At 49.2% G+C, this 22546-nt stretch overlaps 1 protein-coding gene across 2 annotated transcripts in view; it reads right to left on the bottom strand.

Moving 5' to 3' along the window:
• Window positions 1–22546, bottom strand: part of LOC116970378 (epidermal growth factor receptor kinase substrate 8-like protein 1) — a 46683-nt gene that overhangs the window by 14538 nt on the left and 9599 nt on the right. Inside the window, exons 3-10 of one of the 2 annotated variants that reach the window (XM_033017036.1) lie at window positions 18303–18340; window positions 11387–11451; window positions 10191–10352; window positions 8949–9098; window positions 6928–7007; window positions 5165–5331; window positions 3897–3958; window positions 150–285 (exon numbers count right to left, since the gene is read on the bottom strand). In XM_033017036.1, the coding sequence (XP_032872927.1) occupies window positions 150–285; window positions 3897–3958; window positions 5165–5331; window positions 6928–7007; window positions 8949–9098; window positions 10191–10352; window positions 11387–11451; window positions 18303–18340 (860 nt within the window). Of the gene's footprint in view, window positions 1–149; window positions 286–3896; window positions 3959–5164; window positions 5332–6927; window positions 7008–8948; window positions 9099–10190; window positions 10353–11386; window positions 11452–13446; window positions 13615–18302; window positions 18341–22546 lie in introns of those variants that run through there. The other variant, XM_033017037.1, reaches the window with a different exon arrangement.

Below are 22546 nucleotides of genomic sequence, written 5' to 3' on the forward strand. Positions count from 1 at the left end.
CTCTGCATCACCGTCTATCTCTCTCGCTCCCCTCTCCCCCGACTCTCAGTCTGAAGAAGGGTCCCGACATCTATTCCTTCCCTCTAGAGATGCTGCCTGCCCGACCCGCTGAGTTACCCCAGCATCTGCAGTTCCTTCCCGACACGTACCTCCGCTTTCCTTGGTGGTTTTCTTCTTGCCCATTCTGCCCTTCTTCCTCTGGTCCAGAACCTTGAAGGCCTCAGCGCTTTTCTGGAGCCGGGCCATAAAGCTCTCGATATCGTCGAACGTGTGGTTCAGGATCGCCTGGAGAATCATAAGATCACAAGTCAGAGGAGCGGAATTAGGCCATTCGGCCCGTCAAGTCTACCCCGCCCTCCGATCATGAGTTTTGCTGCATCTGCGGTTCCTGGTGTCTCTGGTTTATGAGGTTCATCTTGTAGAGTCATCTCCAGTTTAGTTTAGTTATTCAGCGCAGAAACAGGCCCTTCGGCCCACCAAGTCTGTACCGACGAGCGATCCCCGCACACTCACACTATCTTACACACTAGGGACAATTTTACACATACCCCGAAGCCAAATAACCTACAAACCTGCACGTCTTTGGAGTGTGGGAGGAAACTGAAGGTCTCAGAGAAAACCCACGCAGGTCACGGGGAGAACGTACAAACTCCGTACAGACAGCGCCCGTAGTCGGTAGGGCACGGGGGGGGGGGGGGAACACAGACACAGACACAGACAGACAGAGACACACACACGCACGCACACACATCTCCTTCCCCTCAAAATCCAAAGTGAATACGTGTTGGATAAGGCTTGGATAGAGTGGATGTGGAGAGGATGTTTCCACTAGTTGGAGAGTCTAGGGTCCAGAGGGCACAGCCCCAGAATTCAAGGACATTCCTTTAGGAAGGAGATGAGGAGGAATTTCTTTAGTCAGAGGGTGGTGAAACTGTGGAATTCATTGCCACGGAAGGCTGTGGAGGCCACAAGTCAGTGGATATTTTTAAGGCAGAGGTAGATAGATTCTTGTGTGTTGGAAGGAACTGCAGATGCTGGTTTAAATTGAAAATAGGTACAAAATACTGGTAGACAAAAATGCTGGAGAAACTCAGCGGGTGCAGCAGCATCTATGGAGCGAAGGAAATAGGCAACGTTTCGGGCCGAAACCCTTCTGGAAATAGGCAACGTATTTCAAAACGTGAAGACATGGACAGGGCAGGTTTGGAGGGATAAGGACCAAACGCGTGCAGGTTGGGCCAGTGTAGATGGGACTTGTTGGCCAGTGTGGGCAAGTTGGGCCGATGGGTCTCTGTGTCATCTTTGTAAATCTTTCCTGCACTCTCTCCAATTTAGTTGGCATCTTGCCTCTAGCGGGGTGATAGTTGGATCAGTTAGACCAATTAGTTGGCTCAGAAGTCACCCGTGTCTTAATTATCTTCTGCTTTGGATTCTCAAGAAGTCTGTCACACAAGTCTATTAATCTGACATATATTGTTCTGATATGGAACAGAGTTAGGCCATTCAGCCCATCAAGTCTACTCTGCCGTTCAATCATGGCTGATCTATCTCTCCCTCCTAACCCCATTCTCCTGCCTTCTCCCCATAACCCCGACACCCGCACTAACCCACAATCTACCTATGAAAAGAATTGAATCTGAAGAAGGGTCTCTACCCGAAACGTTGCCTATTTCCTTCGCTCCATAGATGCTGCTGCACCCGCTGAGTTTCTCCAGCACTTTTGTCTACCTTTGATTTTCCAGCATCTGCAGTTCCTTCTTAAATACAAAATGCTGGAGTAACTCAGCGGGACAGGCAGCATCTCTGGAGCGAAGGAAATAGGCGACGTTTCGGGTAGAGGCTCTTCTTCAGATTCAATTCTTTTCATAGGTAGATTGTGGGTTAGTGCGGGTGTCGGGGTTATGGGGAGAAGGCAGGAGAATGGGGTTAGGAGGAAGAGATAGATCAGCCATGATTGAATGGCAGAGTAGACTTGATGGGCTGAATGGCCTAATTCTGTTCCATATCAGAACAATATATGTCAGATTAATAGACTTGTGTGACAGACTTCTTGAGAATCCATAGTAGAAGATAATTAAGACACGGGTGACTTCTGAGCCAACTAATTGGTCTAACTGATCCAACTATCACTCCGCTAGAGGCAAGATGCCAACTAAATTGGAGAGAGTGCAGGAAAGATTTACAAAGATGACACAGAGACCCATCGGCCCAACTTGCCCACACTGGCCAACACGTCCCATCTACACTGGCCCAACCTGCACGCGTTTGGTCCATATCCCTCCAAACCTGCCCTGTCCATGTCTTCACGTTTTGATAGTACCTGCAAGCTATCAGGGCTCGAGGGTCTGAGATGCAAGGAGAGGTTGGGCTGGCCAGGATTTTAGTCTTTGGGGCGCAGGAGGTAGAGGGTTGATCATATTATATTATATTATGGTCTATGGACACACTGATCTGTTTTGTAGTCAATGCCTACTATGTTCTGTGTGCTGAAGCAAAGCAAGATTTTCATTGTCCTATACAGGGACACATGACAATAAACTCACATGAACTTGAACTTGAACATAGAGAGAGAGAGGTAGAGGGTTGATCTTGGGACGACAGATGGCACAATGGGCTAAGTGTTCGGCTGGCAACCGGAAGGTAGCTGGTTCGAATCCCGCTTGGAGTGCATACTGTCGTTGTGTCCTTGGGCAAGACACTTCACCCACCTTTGTCTGTGTGTGAATGTGTGTGAGTGATTGGTGGTGGTCGGAGGGGCCGTAGGCGCAGATTGGCAGCCACGCTTCCGTCAGTCTGCCCCAGGGCAGCTGTGGCTACAGAAGTAGCTTACCACCACCGAGTGTGACTGAGGAGTGAATTAATAATGCGATGTAAAGCGCCTTGAGTATTAGAAAGGCGCTATATAAATCCCATCCATTATTATTATTATTATCTTATAGAGAGAGAGAGAGAGAGAGAGAGAGAGGTGTATCAACTCATGAGGAGAATAGAGAGGGTGAACAGATAGGGTCAGTGCACCAAGTCTTTTTCCACCACAGTAGTGAAATCATGGAACCGAGGGTAGAGCTTTATAGACAATAGGTGCAGGAGTAGAGGCCATTCGGCCCTTCGAGCCAGCACAGCCATTCAATGTGATCATGGCTGATCATCCCCAATCAGTACCCCGTTCCTGCCTTCTTCCCATATCCCATGACTCCACTATCTTTAAGAGCCCTATCTAGCTCTCTCTTGAAGGTATCCAGAGAACCGGCCTCCACCGCCCTCTGAGGCAGAGAATTCCACAGACTCACAACTCTCTGTGAGAAAAAGTGTTTCCTCGTCTCCGTTCTAAATGGCTTACTCCTTATTCTTAAACTGTGTGTGTGGCCCCTGGTTCTGGACTCCCCCAACATCGGGAACATGTTTACTGCCTCTAGTGTGTCCAAGCCCTTAATAATCTTATATGTTTCAATGAGATGCCCTCTCATCCTTCTAAACGCCAGAGTGTACAAGCCCAGCCGCTCCATTCTCTCAGCATGGCAAATAATTTAAGTAAAGTCGCGTTAAGGCGAGAGGGGAAAGATTGGATAGAAACCTGAAGGGCGACTGTTTCACACAGAGGTCGGGGTTTGTATGGAACAAGCTGACAAAGGAGGAGGCTGTACCAGGAACAATAACAACATTTGGACCGATACATGAATAGAAAATGTTTTGAGGGATGTTGGCCAAACAGGGTGAGCTAAGATAGGGCATCTTGGTTGGCATGGGCAAGTTGGGCCGAAGGGTCTGTTTCCGTGCTGTGTGACTCTAGGGCACTAATGGTAGGGCCATGTGGCCTCTGGCCAAGGTGAAGAGCCGACTGAGATGGGAGATCTATTGGAGACTACGTGCTCTGGCCAGCCGGCAATGGGACTCACCACGTCTCGCGACATCCTCTGTTCCACCGTGTCCACCAGATTCCTGTCCGCGTCGTTCCAATCTGCAACAAGAACCAAATGTGTATAGGAAGGAACTGCAGGCGCTGGGTTACACCGAAGATGGACGCAAAACGCTGGAGTAACTCAGCGGGACGGGCGGCATCTCTGGAGAGGAGGAATGGGCGACGTTTCTTCGGAACCAAACGTTGACCTCAACCCAAGTTCAACGTCGGATTGACTGAAGGTCCTTACATTGCATGCAGGTGCAGCAGGCAGTGAAGAAAGCGAATGGTATGTTAGCTTTCATAGCAAAAGGATTTGAGTATAGGAGCAGGGAGGTTCTACTGCAGTTGTACAGGGTCTTGGTGAGACCACACCTGGAGTATTGCGTACAGTTTTGGTCTCCAAATCTGAGGAAGGACATTATAGCCATAGAGGGAGTGCAGAGAAGGTTCACCAGACTGATTCCTGGGATGTCAGGACTGTCTTATGAAGAAAGACTGGATAGACTTGGTTTATACTCTCTAGAATTTAGGAGATTGAGAGGGGATCTTATAGAAACTTATAAAATTCTTAAGGGGTTGGACAGGCTAGATGCAGGAAGATTGCTCCCGATGTTGGGGAAGTCCAGGACAAGGGGTCACAGCTTAAGGATAAGGGGGAAATCTTTTAAAACCGAGATGAGAAGAACTTTTTTCACACACAGAGTGGTGAATCTCTGGAACTCTCTGCCACAGAGGGTAGTCGAGGCCAGTTCATTGGCTATATTTAAGAGGGAGTTAGATGTGGCCCTTGTGGCTAAGGGGATCAGAGGGTATGGAGAGAAGGCAGGTACAGGATACTGAGTTGGATGATCAGCCATGATCATATTGAATGGCGGTGCAGGCTCGAAGGGCCGAATGGCCTACTCCTGCACCTATTTTCTATGTTTCTATGTTGTTGGCCACAATCTGAGGTCCATCAGAAGGAACATGTGGCTTGTGATGGGGACGGAGTTAGATTGCAAAGACCGGATATTTTTTTATACTTTAGACTTGCCACGTTGTGGGCCGATGGGCCTGTTTCTGAAGTTTAACTCATCTCCTCAGCTGCACGTGGTCCATATCCCTCCATTGCTACAACAGGACAGGAACAGGAACAGGCCCTTCGGCCCACAACGTGTAAAGTCTAAAGTATAACTAAACAGATTAGCAGATGACAGAGAGCAAAGGATGGGGGAAGATCGGCCCGGAGATCGCTGGAAGGAATGAAATAACCGCGTTGCTTACCTGTGAGGTCGGATGAAGTTGTCGGAGATGGTGGGACAGGCGACGAGCCTTGACTCCTGATCAAGGGGCTGTAGGACATTGGGGCTTTGGGAGCCATCTTTGGTGAAGGGGTGAGTGGCAAGGGAGGGGAAGGGGAGATCTGTTCATTCATCCTCTCCTGATTCAACCTGAAAGCAAGCACGACAGGTAAGGTTTACACTGGGCAATAAAGGGGAGGAGGCTGTTCGGCCCCTTGTCCTTCACGCTGGCTTCACTCATAAATTCTAGGAGCAGGATTAGGCCCATTCGGCCCATCTAGTCTACTGCGCCATTCAATCATACGACACAAGTTTAATTGTTTAAGAAGGAACTGCAGATGCCGGAAAATCGAAGGTAGACAAAAATGCTGGAGAAACTCAGCGGGTGCAGCAGCATGTATGGAGCGAAGGAAATAGGCAACGTTTCAGGACGAATAGGAACCATTTCAGGAAATAGGCAACTTTTCGGGCCGAAACCCTAAAGGGTTTCGGCCCGAAACGTTGCCTATTTCCTTCGCTCCATAGATGCTGCTGCACCCGCTGAGTTTCTCCAGCATTTTTGTGTACCTACAAGTGTATTTATCCCAGGGGGGGGGGGAATATTGATCTGCCAACAGTCATAAAAACACAAGATATGTGAAATATGAAATTAAAGTGACAAGTGGAAAAGATTGGGGAGATTTGTCAAGATTTGGGGGGTGGGGAGGGGGGGGAAATCAGTCTCAGTCTACCCCACGACAGAATGGGGGGGCGGGGGGAGTTGTACAGGTTGATAGCCACAGGGAAGAAGGATCTCCTGTGGCGTTCCATACTACATCTTGGTGGGACCAGTCTGTTGCTGAAGGTGCTCCTCAGGTTGGTTAGTGTGTCACGGAGGGGGTGGGCTGCGTTGTCCAGGATGCCTTGCATCTTTCTAGTAGACACCCTTCCCAAAGGCTCCACAGCCTGCCTGTAAAATGTTGACCAGGACAACATACGATGCTCTAAATGTGTACATTGTTGAGAAGAATGGGAAGGGTTGGGGAAATCAGTTCAGTCTAGTCTATTGTCACGTGTACCGAGGTACAGTGAAAAGCTTTTGTTGCGTGCTAACCAGTCAGTGGAAAGACAACACATGATTACAATCGAGCCGTCCACAGTGTACAGATACAGGATAAGGGAATAACGTTTAGTGCAAGGTAAAGCCAGCAAAGTCCGATCAAGGATAGTCCGAGGGTCACCAATGAGGTAGATAATAATAATAATAATAATACATTTTATTTATGGGCGCCTTTCAAGAGTCTCAAGGACACCTTACAAAAATTTAGCAGGTAGAGGAAAAACATGTAAGGGGAATGAAAAAAATAGTAGAGACATGACTAGTACACAAAGTAAAGACAGAATTCAATACAAAACACAATATGAGGCAATTAATGCACAGATGAAAAGGGAGGGGGACGTGGGGCTAAGGATAGGCAGAGGTGAAGAGATGGGTCTTGAGGCAGGACTGGAAGATGGTGAGGGACACGGAATTGCGGATCAGTTGGGGGAGGGAGTTCCAGAGCCTGGGAGCTGCCCTGGAGAAGGCTCTGTCCCCAAAATTCAGGACTGCTCTCTGGTTGTGGTAGGATGGTTCAGTTGCCTGATAACAGCTGGGAAGAAACTGTCTCTGAATCTGGAGGTGTGTGCGTACGTTTTCAGACTTCTGTACCTCTTGCCCGGTTGAAAACCAGACAGAATCTGTGGAGGAATCTTGCAGGAACTCACCTGAGAGCGTTAGGTCTCTCAGCTTTCCCACTTCTCATGTCCGTGATGGCGCTGTTAATGTCGGACCTGATCAGGTCAGCCTGCAACGAGACAACAGGTCAGGTCAGGCCACTGGTCAAACATTTGGGTGCGACAGAGGTTCACCTGCATCTCCTCCAACCTCATCTACTGCATCCGCTGCTCCAGATGTCAGCAGATCTACATTGGTGAGACCAAGCGGGGGATGGGCGATCTTTTCGCCGAACACCTCCGCTCGGTCCGCAATAACCAACCTGACCTCCCGGTGGCTCAGCACTTCAACTCCCCCTCCCACTCCGTATCCGACCTCTCTGTCCTGGGTCTCCTCCATGGCCAGAGTGAGCAACACCGGAAATTGGAGGAACAGCACCTCATATTCCGCTTGGGGAGTCTGCATCCTGGGGGCATGAACATTGAATTCTCCCAATTTTGTTAGCCCTTGCTGTCTCCTCCCCTTCCCCAGCCCTCGGGTTCCTCCTCCTCCTTTTCCCTTTCTTCTCCCCCCTTTCCCCCCCTCATCAGTCTGAAGAAGGGTTTCGGCCCGAAACGTTGCCTATTTCCTTCGCTCCATAGATGCTGCTGCACCCGCTGAGTTTCTCCAGCATTTTTGTCTACCTTCGATTTTCCAGCATCTGCAGTTCCTTCTTAAACACATTGGTGCATTTTATATTTAGTTTAGAGATAGAAACATAGAAAAATAGGAGGTATGCTGGATGCAACTCAGTGTGTGAGGTGGCATCTCTAGGGAAGGAATGGGCGACGTTTCTGTGCTGTGTGTCTAAACTGAAAAGTATCAATGTGTTGATTGCAGTCTCCAAAGGCAAACATCCAGCCAGGGATTAGGGGCAAGAATGCCCATCTACTGGACAGACAGATGAGGAAGTCGGCGAGTGGCCGATTCAGAACACGGGGAGCAGATGCGTGAAGTGGCAGAAGAAGCAGGGAGGAGAAGATGGAACGTGATGCCAAGCTGAACTAATCTCCTCTGCCTGAATGTAATCGATATCCCCGCATATTCATGTGCCTGTCTAAAAGCTTCTTAAACACCACTATCGTATCTCCCTCCACCAACACCCCACCCCTGACCCACCAGGCACCCACCACCCTCTGTGTGTGAAGAAAAGAACCTGCCCCGCACATCTCCTTTAAACTTTGACCCTCTCACCTTAAAGTGGAAACTGGGAGTTGCTGTTAAGCAACAGGTTTTGAGCTGGGATAGACACAAAATGCTGGAGTAACTCAGCGGGACAGGCAGCGTCTCTGGAGAGAAGGAATGGGTGACGCTCCGGGTCGAGACCCTTCTTCAGACTGATTGTGACTCAGAGTGAAACGGCACAGAAACTGGCCCTTCGGCCCAACTTTGCCACACCGGCCTACATGCCCCATCTACACTGGTCGCATCTGCCTGCCCCAATCACCAGTGTGATCTCTCCTCCTTCCACCCTGCCCCCCACCCTCACTCCCCCTTCTGTCCCGGGCGCTGAGGGAGATACATAGAAACATAGAAAATAGGTGCAGGAGTAGAGGCCATTCGGCCCTTCGAGCCTGCACCGCCATTCAATATGATCATGGCTGATCATCCAACTCAGTATCCTGTACCTGCCTTCTCTCCACACCCCCTGATCCCTTTAGCCACAAGGGCCACATCCAACTCCCTCTTAAATATAGCCAATGAACTGTGTGGCCTCAACTACCTGTGGCAGAGAATTCCACAGATTCACCACTCTCTGTGTGTTTTTCTCATCTCGGTCCTAAAAGATTTCCCCCTTATCCTTAAACTGTGACCCCTTGTTCTGGACTTCCCCAACATCGGGAACAATCTTCCTGCATCTAGCCCGTCCAACCCCTTAAGAATTTTGTAATTTTCTATAAGATCCCCCCCCTCAGTCTTCTAAATTCCAGCGAGTACAGGCCGAGTCTATCCAGTCTTTCTTCATATGAAAGTCATATGGAAGAACACGAGGCCAGTGTGTTTGTTCTCACCGACACGCTCGGATACTCACCCCCACCTCAGAGCACTGGAAGAAGTGGATGTCCGGCTTGACCTGGTGGGCTTCCTTGCACACAAGGATGAGGATGGAGTTGTACCTCCAGTTGTCCAACAGTGACTCGCAACTCTCGATCGCCGACAGAGGGTAGTTCTCCAGCTCTTCCTACGAGAACACAGATTATAGACAACAGACAATAAGTGCAGGAGTAGGCCATTCGGCCCTTCGAGCCAGCACCGCCATTCAATGTGATCATGGCTGATCATCCCCAATCAGTACCCCGTTCCTGCCTTCTCCCCTGACTCCGCTGTCTTTAAGAGCCCTATCTAGCTCTCTCTTGAAAGCATCCAGAGAACCTGCCTCCACCGCCCTCTGAGGCAGAGAATTCCACACACTCTGTGTGAAAAAGTGTTTCCTCGTCTCCGTTCTAAATGGCTTACTCCTTATTCTTAAACTGTGTGTGGCCCCTGGTTCTGGACTCCCCCAACATCGGGAACATGTTTCCTGCCTCTACCTTGTCCAAACCCTTAACAAACTTCAACCCTTAACAATCTACAGATTATCGTCATGTGTACCGAGGTAAAGTGACACCAAAGTACCCTCCATGGATTCCCATCAGCTGAGAAGGTTATTGGCTGCCAACCTTCCCTCCATTGATGAACTGTACACTGCAAGGGCCAGGAAGCGAGCAGGCAAGATCATCTCTGACCCCTCTCACCCTGGCCACAAACTCTTTGAATCACTTCCCTCTGGAAGGCGACTCCGGACTGTCAAAGCTGCCACAGCCAGACATATCCACGAGTAGTTGCTCTACTCAACAGCCAACAATCTGTAGCCTCCCTTTGATCTGGTATTTTGTTGGTTCACATGTTTAGTGCAAGGTAAAGCCAGCAAAGTCCCATCAAGGATAGTCCGAGGGTCACCAATGAGGCAGATAGTAGTTCAGGATTGGTCTCTGGTTGTGGTAGGATGGTTCAGTTGCCTGATAACAGCTGGGAAGAAACTGTCCCTGAATCTGGAGGTGTGCGTTGAGGGTCATCTCCATCTCCACTATGATGAAGACTATCTACGACAACCCTCGACTAACATGTGGACCTACTACGACTAAACCTACGAATAAAAAAAGTATCGATTTTCTTTTCCCCATTGGCTACCTTTTTTTGATACTCCCCACCTCCTACAACATCTGGCCCACCTCTGGCGATGCCAGCCATCCCCCCCCCCCCCTCACGTCCCCCATGGACATTCGTGACCTACCTTGGACTCGATGTCCACCAGGCTGACGGCCAGGGGGTGGACCTGCAGCAACATGTCCTGAGTCCAGATCCGGCCCTTGCTATCCATGGACTTCAGTTTCTTGATGGACTCGTCCACTGTCTGGGTCTCCTCCCCAGGTCCCAGGGGGAAGGTGGCCAGATGCTGCCGGGAACAAGGAGAAGGGTTTGCAGTGTTAAAGACACAGAGAAAACTGGAGCAACTCCAGCGGGCCAGGCAGCATCTCCGGAGAGAAGGAATGGGCGACGTTTTCGGGTCGAGACGTCCCTTCGTGAAGACAATCTGGAAGGGGGGTGGAAAGGCCCGTCTCAGCGCTGTCTGTCGGAAATCCAAAATGCTACAGGAATGGTGGCGTTAAGGTGGAAGGAGTGCAGAGAAGATTTGCGAGGATGTTGCCAGGACTCGAGGGTCTGAGCTGCAGGGAGAGGTTGGGCAGGCTGGGTCTCTATTCCTTGGAGGGCAGGAGGATGAGGGGTGATCTTACACAGGTGGTAGAGAAGGCAACATCTAATAAACATTTAGACAGGTGCATGGATAGGACAGGCTTAGAGGGCTATGGGCCAAATGCAGGTAGGTGGGAACTAGTGTAGAAGGGGCATGATCTTCAGCGTGGGCAAGTTGGGCCGAAGGGCCAGTTTTTGTGCCGTATCACTCCGAGTCTCTATCAGTCTGAAGATGGGGCGCGACCCAAAACATTAAGAGGATGAGGGGTGATCTTATAGAGGTGTATAATATCATGAGAGAAATATATCAGTTCGACACGCAGAGTCTTTTGCCCAGAGTGGGGGGGGGGGGCCGCTAAGAGACGTCCCCGAGCTCCGACGTACCCGCTACGTTCATTCTCCGTGCTTACCATGAGTTTTGATTTGTTTTTGAAACTCACGAGAGCTCTTGGAATGAACTCGTACCGTGGGACGGGGCTTTAAGTGTACGGGGATCATGGGTCGGCACGGGCTCGGTGGGCCGAAGGGCCTGTTTCTTTCCCCTCTGCACGTCTAACATCTAAAGTCTGCTTTGGGATGTGGGAGGAAACCAGAGCACCCGGAGGAAACCCACGCGGTCACCGGGAGAGCGCGCAAACTCCACACCGACAGCACCCGAGGTCGGGATCTGAACCCGGGTGTCTGTCACTGTGAGGCCCTTCTAGCTCTTCGGAATGAAAGAGGGGGGCGACTCACATTGACGTGGTATTGAGAACGATCCTCCATGATGAAGTTGGTGTTGGCGTATTTCTTCCTCTGCTCTGCAAACCAAAACAGAAAGTGTTGAGGAACATTCATGGCCAGTTCATTGCCTTGACAAAGCAGTGTCTGTTGGAGATAAGGGCTTGTCGTAAAACCACCCATCACTGCTCACCTTGCCCCCTTCCGCACCTTCTCAAGGTCTAGGAGCAGAATTAGGCCATTCGGCCCATCAAGTCTACTCCACCATTCAATCATGGCTGATCCATCTCTCCCCCCAAACCCCATTCTCCCCATAAAGGGCCTGTCCCATTTGGGCGACCTAATCCGCGAGTTTGCCCTCGACTCGTACTCGCAGCATGGGCGACACGAGGTTGTAGGAGGTCTTCGTAACTCTCCTTCAATCTCGAGAGTGGTCTCCGCGTACTCGAGGTCTCAGCTAGGTCGCGGCGGGTTTTTTTTCAATATGTTAAAAAATGCCCGCGAGTAAAAAAAGGTCGCCATGGAAAAAAATCGATACTTCTTTTACTGGTAGGTTTAGTCGTAGTAGGTCGGCATGTTAGTCGTAGGTAGTCGAGGGTAGTTGTAGATAGTCTTCATCATGGTCGAAGGGAGGTCGAAGGAGGTCGTCTTCACTCTCCACTATTCGGTGTCCAATTTTCCCCAAAGTTAGTCGAAGCTGGTCTTCAACAGTTGAAGGAGGTGGAAGGAGGTCTTCAACAGTTGAAGCTGGTCTTCAACATAGTTGAAGGAGGTCTTCAACACGTCATTTTTTCAAACTCTTCTAAACTCGCCATTTAGGTCGCCCAAGTGGGACAGCCCCTTAAACCCCTGACACCCGCACTAATCAAGAACCTATCTATCTCTGCCTTAAAAGTAAACAATGACTTAGCCTTCACTGCCATCCACACCGACCAGCGATCCCCGCACACTAACACTCTCCTGCACACACTAGGGACAATTTACTATTATACCAAGCCAATTAACCTACAAACCTGCACGTCTTTGAAGTGTTCTTTCATCGGTCACCTCTGATTATTCACCGCCCCACAAAATAAATTCCTCCTTGTCTCCTTCCTAAAGGAATGCCCTTTAATTCTGAGGCTGTGACCTCTGGTCCTAGACTCTCCCACTAGTGGAAACATTCTCTCCACATCCACTCTTTCACTATTCACCTAATACAGACGCCAATAAAGGGGCCAGTATTTCTTAAACCCTGCCCCCCTTCCCTCGCCCTCTCTCCGTATGTCTGTCATTAACTACAAGGTATTAGCCACAGAGAGATAACTTAGAACACAAGGCCGGCACATGGTGGGGAGCGGCTCTTGGCATCCACTGTCAGAGCTGTGGAACCGGAATGGCAGGTTCCACTCCTTGGAAAGACCTAGTACCTTCGGTGGAAAGGGGCAGGGGCCAGATTTCACCGAGACATCTCTGCCTTTGACCTCTGCTGTTGCTGCACAGAGCAGGGAATTCTTCTAACTTTCAGCCTAAAGTTGTAGAAGGGTTTCGGCCCGAAACGTTGCCTGTTTCCTTCGCTCCATAGATGCTGCTGCACCCGCCGAGTTTCTCCAGCATTTTTGTCTACCTTGTAGGACAACTTGCTCTATTTGATCTTATTTGATTGTGCACGCCAGGTTGATTGCAATGGTCGAAACAGGGCGGACCACGTGAAGGTTGCAATCTCCCACCCCCAGGGACATTCCAGGAGCACCTCCACGCCCCTCCCTCCCTGCCCCTCCACCCCCCACACCTAGAGGTGGAAAGGTTGCCAGAACGATGGATAGTCTGAAGAAGGGACTCGACCTGAAACGCCACCCGTTCCTTCTCTCCAGAGACGCTGCCTGTCCCGCTGAGTTACTCCAGCATTTTGTGTGTGTGTGTGTCTCTAACTTCTGGTGACGATATGTGCGATCCACACCCCCACCCTAACCTGCCGAACAGGCAGGAGGTCACAACTAAAACAAGGTCACCGGTTCTCCAAATCACCCCCTCTCTCCCTCGGGAAGACCTCCAGCACGGAGCCAAACACACCCTGACCGACTTTGATCGCTTACCTGACGCTAGATGGAGCGTTTAAAGAGTCTCGAAGCCCGTGTTCTCCGCGGCTGCTTCAACCTGACTCTCCACTCAGTTAGTAGGACGTTGCTCAGTGGTTAACAGGTGAACGATTTCATCACCTGCTCCTTTGCACTGGGCAGGGCTCGAGTTAGAGATTAACTCTGTGAGTGCCTTGGGCCTCACTCGGGCAGTCTGGGTTGTTATGTTTAAGAAGGAACAAAAATACTCTCTAGAATTTAGGAGATTGAGAGGGGAACTTATAGAAACTTACAAGATTCTTAAGGGGTTGGACAGGCTAGATGCAGGAAGATTGCTCCCGATGTTGGGGAAGTCCAGGACAAGGGGTCACAGCTTAAGGATAAGGGGGAAATCCTTTAAAACCGAGATGAGAAGAACTTTTTTCACACAGAGAGTGGTGAATCTCTGGAACTCCCTGCCACAGAGGGTAGTCGAAGCCAGTTCATTGGCTATATTTAAGAGGGAGTTAGATGTGGCCCTTGTGGCTAAGGGGATCAGAGGGTATGGAGAGAAGGCAGGTACGGGATACTGAGTTGGATGATCAGCCATGATCATATTGAATGGCGGTGCAGGCTCGAAGGGCCGAATGGCCTACTCCTGCACCTAATTTCTATGTTTCTATGTTTCTATGAACTGCAGATGCTGGAAAAATCCAAGGCAGACAAAAATGCTGGAGAAACTCAGCGAAATTTCTCTGCTCCATAGATGCTGCCTCACCCGCTGAGTTTCTCCAGCATTTTCATCTACATGGGTTGTGTATGAGTGTCGAGAGAAGTCTGAAGAAGGGTCTCGACCTGAAACGTCACCTATTCCTTCTCTCCATAGATGCTGCCTCACCCGCTGAGTTACTCCAGCATTTCGGTCTGTCTATCTTCCATTTTCCCAGCATCTGCAGTTCTTTCTTAAACTAAACATCTGGCCAGAAGCGTTCAAGTTAGTTTATTGTCACGTGTACCGAGGTACAGAGAAAAGCTTTTGTTGTGTGCTAACCAGCCACAGCAGAAAGACAATAAATACATGATTACAATCGAGCCGTCCACAGTGAGGGTCCTGGAGTGATACAGCGTGGACACAGGCCCTTCGGCCCAACTTGCCCACACCGGCCAACATGTCCCAGCTACACCAGTCCCACCTGCCTGCGTTTGGCCCATATCCCTCCAAACCTGTCTAACTGTTTCTTAAATGTAGAGATAGTCCCAGCCTCAACTACCTCCTCTGGCAGCTTGTTCCATACACCCACCAGCCTTTGTGTGAAAAAGTTACCCCTTAGATTCCTATTAAACCTTTTCCCCTTCACCTGGAACCTATGTCCTCTGGTCCTCGATTCCCCTACCCTGGGCAAGAGACTCTGTGCATCTCCCCGATCTATTCCTCTCATGATTTTATACACCTCTATAAGATCTCCCCTCATCCTCCTGTGCTCCAGGGAATAGAGTCCCAGCCTATTCAACCTCTCCCTGTAGCTCACACCCTCTAGTCCTGGCAACATCCTCGTAAATCTTCTCTGTACTCTTTCCAGCTTGACAACATCTTTCCTGTAACACGGTGCCCAGAACTGAACACAATATTCTAAATGCAGTCTCACCAACGTCTTGTACAACTGTAACATGACCTCCCGACTTCTATACTCAATACTCTACTGAAGGCCAAAGTGCCAAAAGCCTTTTTGACCACCTTATCTACCTGCGACTCCACCTTCAAGGAACCATGCACCTGTACTCCTAGATCCCTCTGCTCTACAACACTACCCAGAGCCCATGATAAGGGAATAACGTTTAGTGCAAGGTAAAGCCAGCAAAGTCCGATCAAGGATAGTCCGAGGGTCTCCAATGAGGTAGATGGTAGTTCAGGACTGCTCTCTGCTTGTGGTAGGATGGTTCAGTTGCCTGATAACAGCTGGGAAGAAACTGTCTCCGTTCCTGTCTCAGAACAGACCAGCTCCTTCCACCAGCCCACCATCCTTGTTCATAAGTGATAGGAGCAGAATTAGGCCATTCGGTCCATCAAGTCTACTCTGCCATTCAATCATGGCTGATCTATCTCTCCCTCCCAATCCCATTCTCCTGCCTTTGTCCCATAACCCCTGACACCCGTACTAATCAAGAATCTATCTATCTCTGCCTTAAAAATATCCACTGACTTGGCCTCCACAGCCGCCTGTGTCAATGAATTCCACCGAAGATAGACACAAAATGCTGGAGTAACTCAGCGGGACAGGCAACAGGAATTGACTGGGCTTGTATTCCGTGGAGTTTAGAAGGATGAGAGGATACCTTATAGAAACATATAACATTCTTAAGGGATTGGGTCATTCTGAAGAAGGGTCTCGACCCGAAACGTCACCCATTCCTTTTCTCCAGAGATGCTACCTGCCCCGTTGAGTTATTCCAGCATTTTGTGTCTCTCTTAGGATTCAAACAGCCACTGTTTCTGATGTGTTTTTGCACACTTATCAATCGGACGATCAGCCTGGAGGAACAGCATCTCATATTTCGCTTGGGCAGCTTCCAGCCCAGTGGTTTGAATAGTGATTTCTCTAACTTCAAATAGCCCCGGCATTCCCTCTCTCTCTATCCCCTCCCCCACCCACGTCCCACCAGCTTCTCGTTCTCACCCACCACACAGCTAACTAACAATGGCCTGTTTCCTTTATCATTGTTACATTTTTCGCATATCTTTCATTCATTGTGCTACTTCTCTCCACATCACCGTCTATATATCTCTCGGTTCCCTTTCCCACAATTTATTCTGGCTGAAGAAGTGTCTCGACCCGAAACGTCACCCATTCCTTCTCTCCAGAGAGAATGCTGCCTGTCCTGCTGAGTTACTCCAGCATTCTGTGTCTATTGACAATTCTGATGATCTGCTTGAGGGCAGCCTCTGGCAGCCCAGTCAGGCAGCTGCACTAAATAGACAGCCGACTGCAGAAAATGACCTTGGAGTGATAAAGCCAGGGCCTGGGCAACAAGTGTGTAAACAAGTGTGCAAAGTCCACACTGTAACCGTGCAGCAGTGCAAATAATGACCCGCAACCGTGCGAAGAACAACAGTGCAAAGACTGACCCATAAATGTGCAAAGCACACCAATGCAGAGGCAAGTGTGCAAATGGCAAATGCGCAGGGGCCAACCTGCAAGTGTGCGACACACCGTGGTGCAAAGACCAACCTACAAGTGTGCAAATCACAACAGTGCCAAGCCCGGCCTGCAAGTGTGCACAGCACACCAATGCAAAGACCAACCTGTGAGTGTGCGAGTGTGCGAAGCACGACGGGGCAAGGACCAGTCTGCAAGTGTGCAAATCACAGCAGTGCAAAGACCAGTCGGTAAGCGTGCACAGCATCATGTAAATATCTGCCTGTAAGTGTGGGAGGCAAAACAGTACAAAGGCGGACCTGTGGATGTGAAAAGCTCAACACCGCAAAAACCAGCCTATTGGTTTACCATGCATACACCAATGTGCGAGTGTGCAAAGCACAACTATGCATAACCCCACACGTAAGTGTGCAAAGCACAACTACGCGTACGCCAACACTTGAGTGTGCAAAGCACAACTATGCATACACCAACACACGAGTGTGCAAAGCACAACAATGCATAACCCCACGTGTAAGTGTGCAAAGCACAACTATGCATAAACCCACATGTAAGTGTGCAAAGCACAACTGTGCATAAAACAAAGTGTGAGTATGCAAAGCACAGCTATGCATAAACCCACGTGTAAGTGTGCAAAGCACAACTATGCATAAACCAACATGAGTGTGCAAAGTACAACTATGCATAAACCAACATGTGAGTGTGCAAAGCACAACTATGCATAAACCAACATGTGAGTGTGCAAAGCACAGCTATGCATAAACCCACGTGTAAGTGTGCAAAGCACAGCTATGCATAAACCAGCATGTGAGTGTGCAAAGCACAACTATGCATAAACCAACACGTGAGTGTGCAAAGCACAGCTATGCATAAACCAACATGTGAGTGTGCAAAGCATAACTATGCATAAACCCACATGTAAGTGTGCATACACAACAATGCCAAGATGTGGGACACAACCATCCAAGGACCAACCTGTGAGTGTGCAACGCACAAGAGTGCAAAGACTGGCCTGTAAGTGTGCAACATACAGCGATGCAAAGACCAAATGTTCAAAGAACGGCCTGTTCCCCTGAGGGGAAGGTGACAACGAGGCAGACAAACAGTAAAATTAATCAGGAGGACAGTGAAACAACTCGGGTGGGGGAGGGACGGAGAGAGAGAGGGGGATGCAAGGGTTACTTGGAGAAATCAATGTTCATACCGTTCATTCACCTTCACTCCCAGAGAGCCAGCCTCACCCACTACTTAATGAAAGACTGGGTCGACTGGGCTTGTATTCCCTGGAGTTTAGAAGGATGAGAGGATATCTTATAGAAACATATAAAAATTTTAAGGGATTGGACAGGCTAGATGCAGGAAAAATGTTCCTGATGTTGGGGAAGTCCAGAACCAGGGGTCACACAGTTTAAGAATAAGGGGTCGGCCATTTAGGACTGAGATAAGGAAACAACTTTTCCACCCAGAGAGTTGTGAATCGGTGGAATTCTCTGCCACAGAAGGCAGTGGAGGCCAATTCACTGGATGTTTTCAAGAGAGAGTTAGATTTAGCTCTTAGGGCTAACGGAATCAAAGGAAATGGGGGAAAAAGCAGGATACTGAGTTGGATGATCAGCCATGATCATATTGAATGGCGGTGCAGGCTCGAAGGGCTGAATGGCCTCTACTCCTGCACCTATTGTCTATGTTTCGTGTTTACTCATGGACAACAGTTAGAGGGAAGAGGGAGGAGTCACTCACCATAGATCGATCGGCCGGTCGGTTTCAAAAGCCGATCGCTGCAAAGTGAAAAACAAATAAAATTATTGAGGAAATCAGTCGAACCTCAAATGTTCTATTACATCACATGTCTCTTCTCTATCCACTCATGACACTTTACAAGGTGTCAGTAAGGTCGTAACGTCCTAGGGTGTGTTGTGGAGTCACAGTCATAGACACACAGAGACACACAGAGGCACAGAGACAGAGAGACAGAGAGACACAGACACAGACATAGAGACACAGAGAGACAGAGACACAGAGAGACAGAGAGACACAGAGTTACAGACACAGAGACACAGAATTACAGAGACACAGAGACACAGAGTTACAGAGACACAGTTACAGAGGGACAGAGACACAGAGACACAGTGACACAGAGACACAGAGACACAGAGTTACAGAGACACAGAGACACAGAGACACAGAGACACAGAGTCACAGAGACACAGTTACAGAGGGACAGAGACACAGAGACACAGTGACACAGAGACACAGAGACACAGAGACACAGAGTTACAGAGACACAGAGACAGAGACACAGAGACACAGAGACACAGAGACACAGAGTTACAGAGACACAGAGAGACAGAGACACAGAAACACAGAAACACAGAGACACAGAGACACAGAGACACAGAGACACGGAGTTACAGAGACACAGAGTTACAGAGAGTTACAGAGACACAGAGACAGAGACACAGAGACACAGAGACACAGAGACACAGAGACACAGAGACACAGAGACACAGAGACACAGACACAGAGACACAGAGACACAGAGGGACAGTGATACAGTGATACAGCGTGGAAACAGACCCTTCGGCCCAACATGCCCCATCTACACTAGTCCCACCTGCCTGCTTTTGCCCCATATCCCTCTAAACCTGTCATATCCCTGTACCTGTCTGTTTCTTCAGAACATTTTCTCGACTACCTCTTCCGGCAGCTTGTTCCTTACACCCACTACCCTTTGTGTGAAAATCTTACCCCTCAGGTTCTTAGACAATCTTCCCCCCCCCCCCCCCCCCCCCTCACCTTAAACCTATGACCTCTGCTTCTCGATTCCCCTACTCTGGGCAAGAAATGAGTGCAGAGAAGATTTACAAGAAGGTTGGCAAGAGGCCAAATCCATGGATATTTTTAAGGCGGAAATAGATAGATCTTTGATTAGTGCGGGTGTCAGGGGTTATGGGGAGAAGGCAGGAGAATGGGGTTAGGAGGGAGAGATAGATCAGCCATGATTGAATGGCGGAGTAGACTTGATGGGCCGAATGGCCTAATACTGCTCCTATCACTTATGAACTCGAGGGCCTGAGCTACAGGGAGAGGTTGGGCAGGCTAGGACTTTATTCTTTGGAGCGCAGGAGGATGATGGATGATTTTAGAGAGGTTTCTAAAGTCTTGAGGAGAATAAAAAGATAGCCACAAAAAGCTGGAGTAACTCAGTGGCTCAGACAGCATCTCTGGAGTCAAGGAAGACGTGACGTTTCGGGTCAAGACCGAAGAATGCACAAAGTCTTTTACCTAGAGAAGGGGAATCGGGAACCAAAGCAATGTTTCAGTTTCAGTTTAGTTTATCGTCACAGAGAAAAGCTTCTGTTGCGAGCTAACCAGTCAGCGGAAAGACCACACACACTCGATTACGATCGAGCCATTCACAGTGCACAGATACATGATAAGGGAATAATGTTAGTTGCAAGATAAAGCCAGTGAAACCTGATCAAAGATAGTCTGAGGCAGACAAAAATGCTGGAGAAACTCAGTGGGCGAGGCAGCATCTATGGAGCAAAGGAATAGGTCTCGACCCGAAACGTCACCTATTCCTTCGTTCCATAGATGCTGCCTCGCCCGCTGAGTTTCTCCAGCATTTTTGTCTACCTTCGATTTTTCTAGCATCTGCAGTTCTTTCTTAAGGATAGTCCGAGGGTCACCAATGAGGTAGATAGTGGCTCAGCACCGCTCTCCGGTTGTGGTAGGATGGTTCAGTTGCCTGATAACAGCTGGGAAGAAACTGTCCCTGAATCTGGAGGTGTGCGTTTTCACACAGAATTCTGTACCTTCATGTCATGGTGGGGATGGGCAAGATGGGCCGAAGGGCTTTGTGGCTCTATGACTTGATCAGAATGTGAGCCGGTTTCCAGTCCTCTGGGCAACGTCCCCTGGCTTGAAGGGCCTACTCCTGCACCTATTGTCAGGGGATATGGGGAGAAGGTAGGAATGAGGTACTGATTGGGGATAATCAGCCATGATCACGTTGAATGGCGGTGCTGGCTCGAAGGGCCGAATGGCCTACTCCTGCACCTATTGTCTATTGTCTATTGTCCAGTACAGAATGTTTGGGCAAGCCTGCACTCCTGCAACAAACCAGGGAGGTGGAGGCATGTAAAACAGGTGGTTAGACTGGTTAAGGGTTTAAGTTCCTTTTTATTGAGTCAATTAGCAATGTTTAGTCACAGTCTAAATTGTCTAAACAGCCCATGCACTTTACAGCACAGAATGTGCGGGAAGGAACTGCAGATTCTGGTTTAAACCCAGGATAGACACACACAAAACGCTGGAGTAACTCAGCGGGACAGGCAGCATCTCTGGAGGGAAGGAATGGGTGACGTTTCGGGTAAGGAGAACCAAACTACAGTACAGCTAGGCCAGCGGGAGGTGCCGACACCCCCGTGAGGAGCCAGCGCTGTTGCCGAACTCCTTCATTCCCTCACGACACACGGTGACAAGTGCAGCAAGCAAGTCACAGACAGATGCACGAGGATCTAAACTGGTTTTACTGATGCATCTCGCCCCTGGCCTTGAAACTGGGCCTTGGGCCAAGGCTTTGCTGACAACACAGTTCAGGTATTTGCTGCTGAAGTAACAGAGACCGAGTTTATCTTGGGTGGGGGGGGAGTAGGTGACTGCTCACAATGCCCATTGTACTGACCGGTAGGTGTGACAGAGTTTGGCTGTGTGTGTGTGTGTTTGTGTATTGGTGTGTGTGTGTTAATGTGTGTGTGTGTGTGTGTGTGTGTTCATGTGTGTGTATGTGCGTGTGTGTGTGTATGTGTGTGTGTGTGTATTTGTGTGTGTGTGTGTGTGTGTGTGTATTTGTGCGTGTGTGTATATTTGTGTGTGTGTGTGTGCGTGTGCGTGTGCGTGTGCGTGTGCGTGTGTGTATTTGTGTGTGTGTGTGTGTGTGTGTGTATTTGTGTGTGTGTGTGTGTGTGTGTGTATTTGTGCGTGTGTGTATATTTGTGTGTGTGTATGTATATTTGTGCGTGTGTGTATATATATTTGTTTGTGTGTGTGTATATATATTTGTGTGTGTGTGTGTATATATTTGTGCGTGTGTGTATATTTGTGCGTGTGTGTATATTTGTGTGTGTGTGTGTATGTATGTATGTGCGTGTGTATATATGCGCGTGTATAAGTGTGTTTATACGTGTGTGTGTGTGTATATATGTGTGTGTGTGCGTATGTGTGCGTGTGTGTATATGCGCGTGTATAAGTGTGTTTATACGTGTGTGTGTGTGTGTGTGTGTGTGTATGTGTATATATGTGTGTGTGTACGTATGTGTGCATGTGCGTATATATGTGCGTGTGTATATATGCGCGTGTATAAGTGTGTTTATACGTGTATGTGTGTGTATATGTGCGTGCGTGCGTGTGTGTGTCTGTGTGTGTGTGTGTGTGTGTGTGTGTGTGTGTGTGTGTCTGTGTGTGTGTGTGTGTGTGCGTGTGTGTGTGTGTGTGTGTGTGTGTGTCTGTGTCTGTGTGTGTGCGTGTGCGTGTGTGTCTACCATGCTTTAACCCTCTCTCCCTCTACGATACACAATGCCCACCATTATGGGGCCTTGCAGAGTGTGGTGCCAACACTGAACCCAAACTGAGGCCTGTGCATAAATTGGCAACACCTGGAAATGCTGCAGGCTGGCGTTAGCTTTGAAGGACAGTGATTCATTATGTAAACAAAGGCGGTGGCTCTTGGGCGCAGAAAGATCCCACAAACTCACTTTAAAGAGGCTTGTGGGCAGGCACTTGGATACAGGGGGAAGTGGAGGCTTGTAGATCACGTGCAGGCAGAGGAGATCGGTTTAACCTGGCGTCACGGATATTGTGGGCCAAAGAGCCTGTTCTTGTGCTGTTCTATGGAGTAACTCAGCGGGACAGGCAGCATCTCTGGAGAGAAGGAATGGGAGACGTTTCGGGTCGAGACCCTTCTTCCGACTGTCCCGAGA

Source organism: Amblyraja radiata, unplaced genomic scaffold (genome assembly GCF_010909765.2).
Source record: "Amblyraja radiata isolate CabotCenter1 unplaced genomic scaffold, sAmbRad1.1.pri scaffold_807_ctg1, whole genome shotgun sequence".
NCBI classification, from domain to species: Eukaryota; Metazoa; Chordata; class Chondrichthyes; order Rajiformes; family Rajidae; genus Amblyraja; species Amblyraja radiata.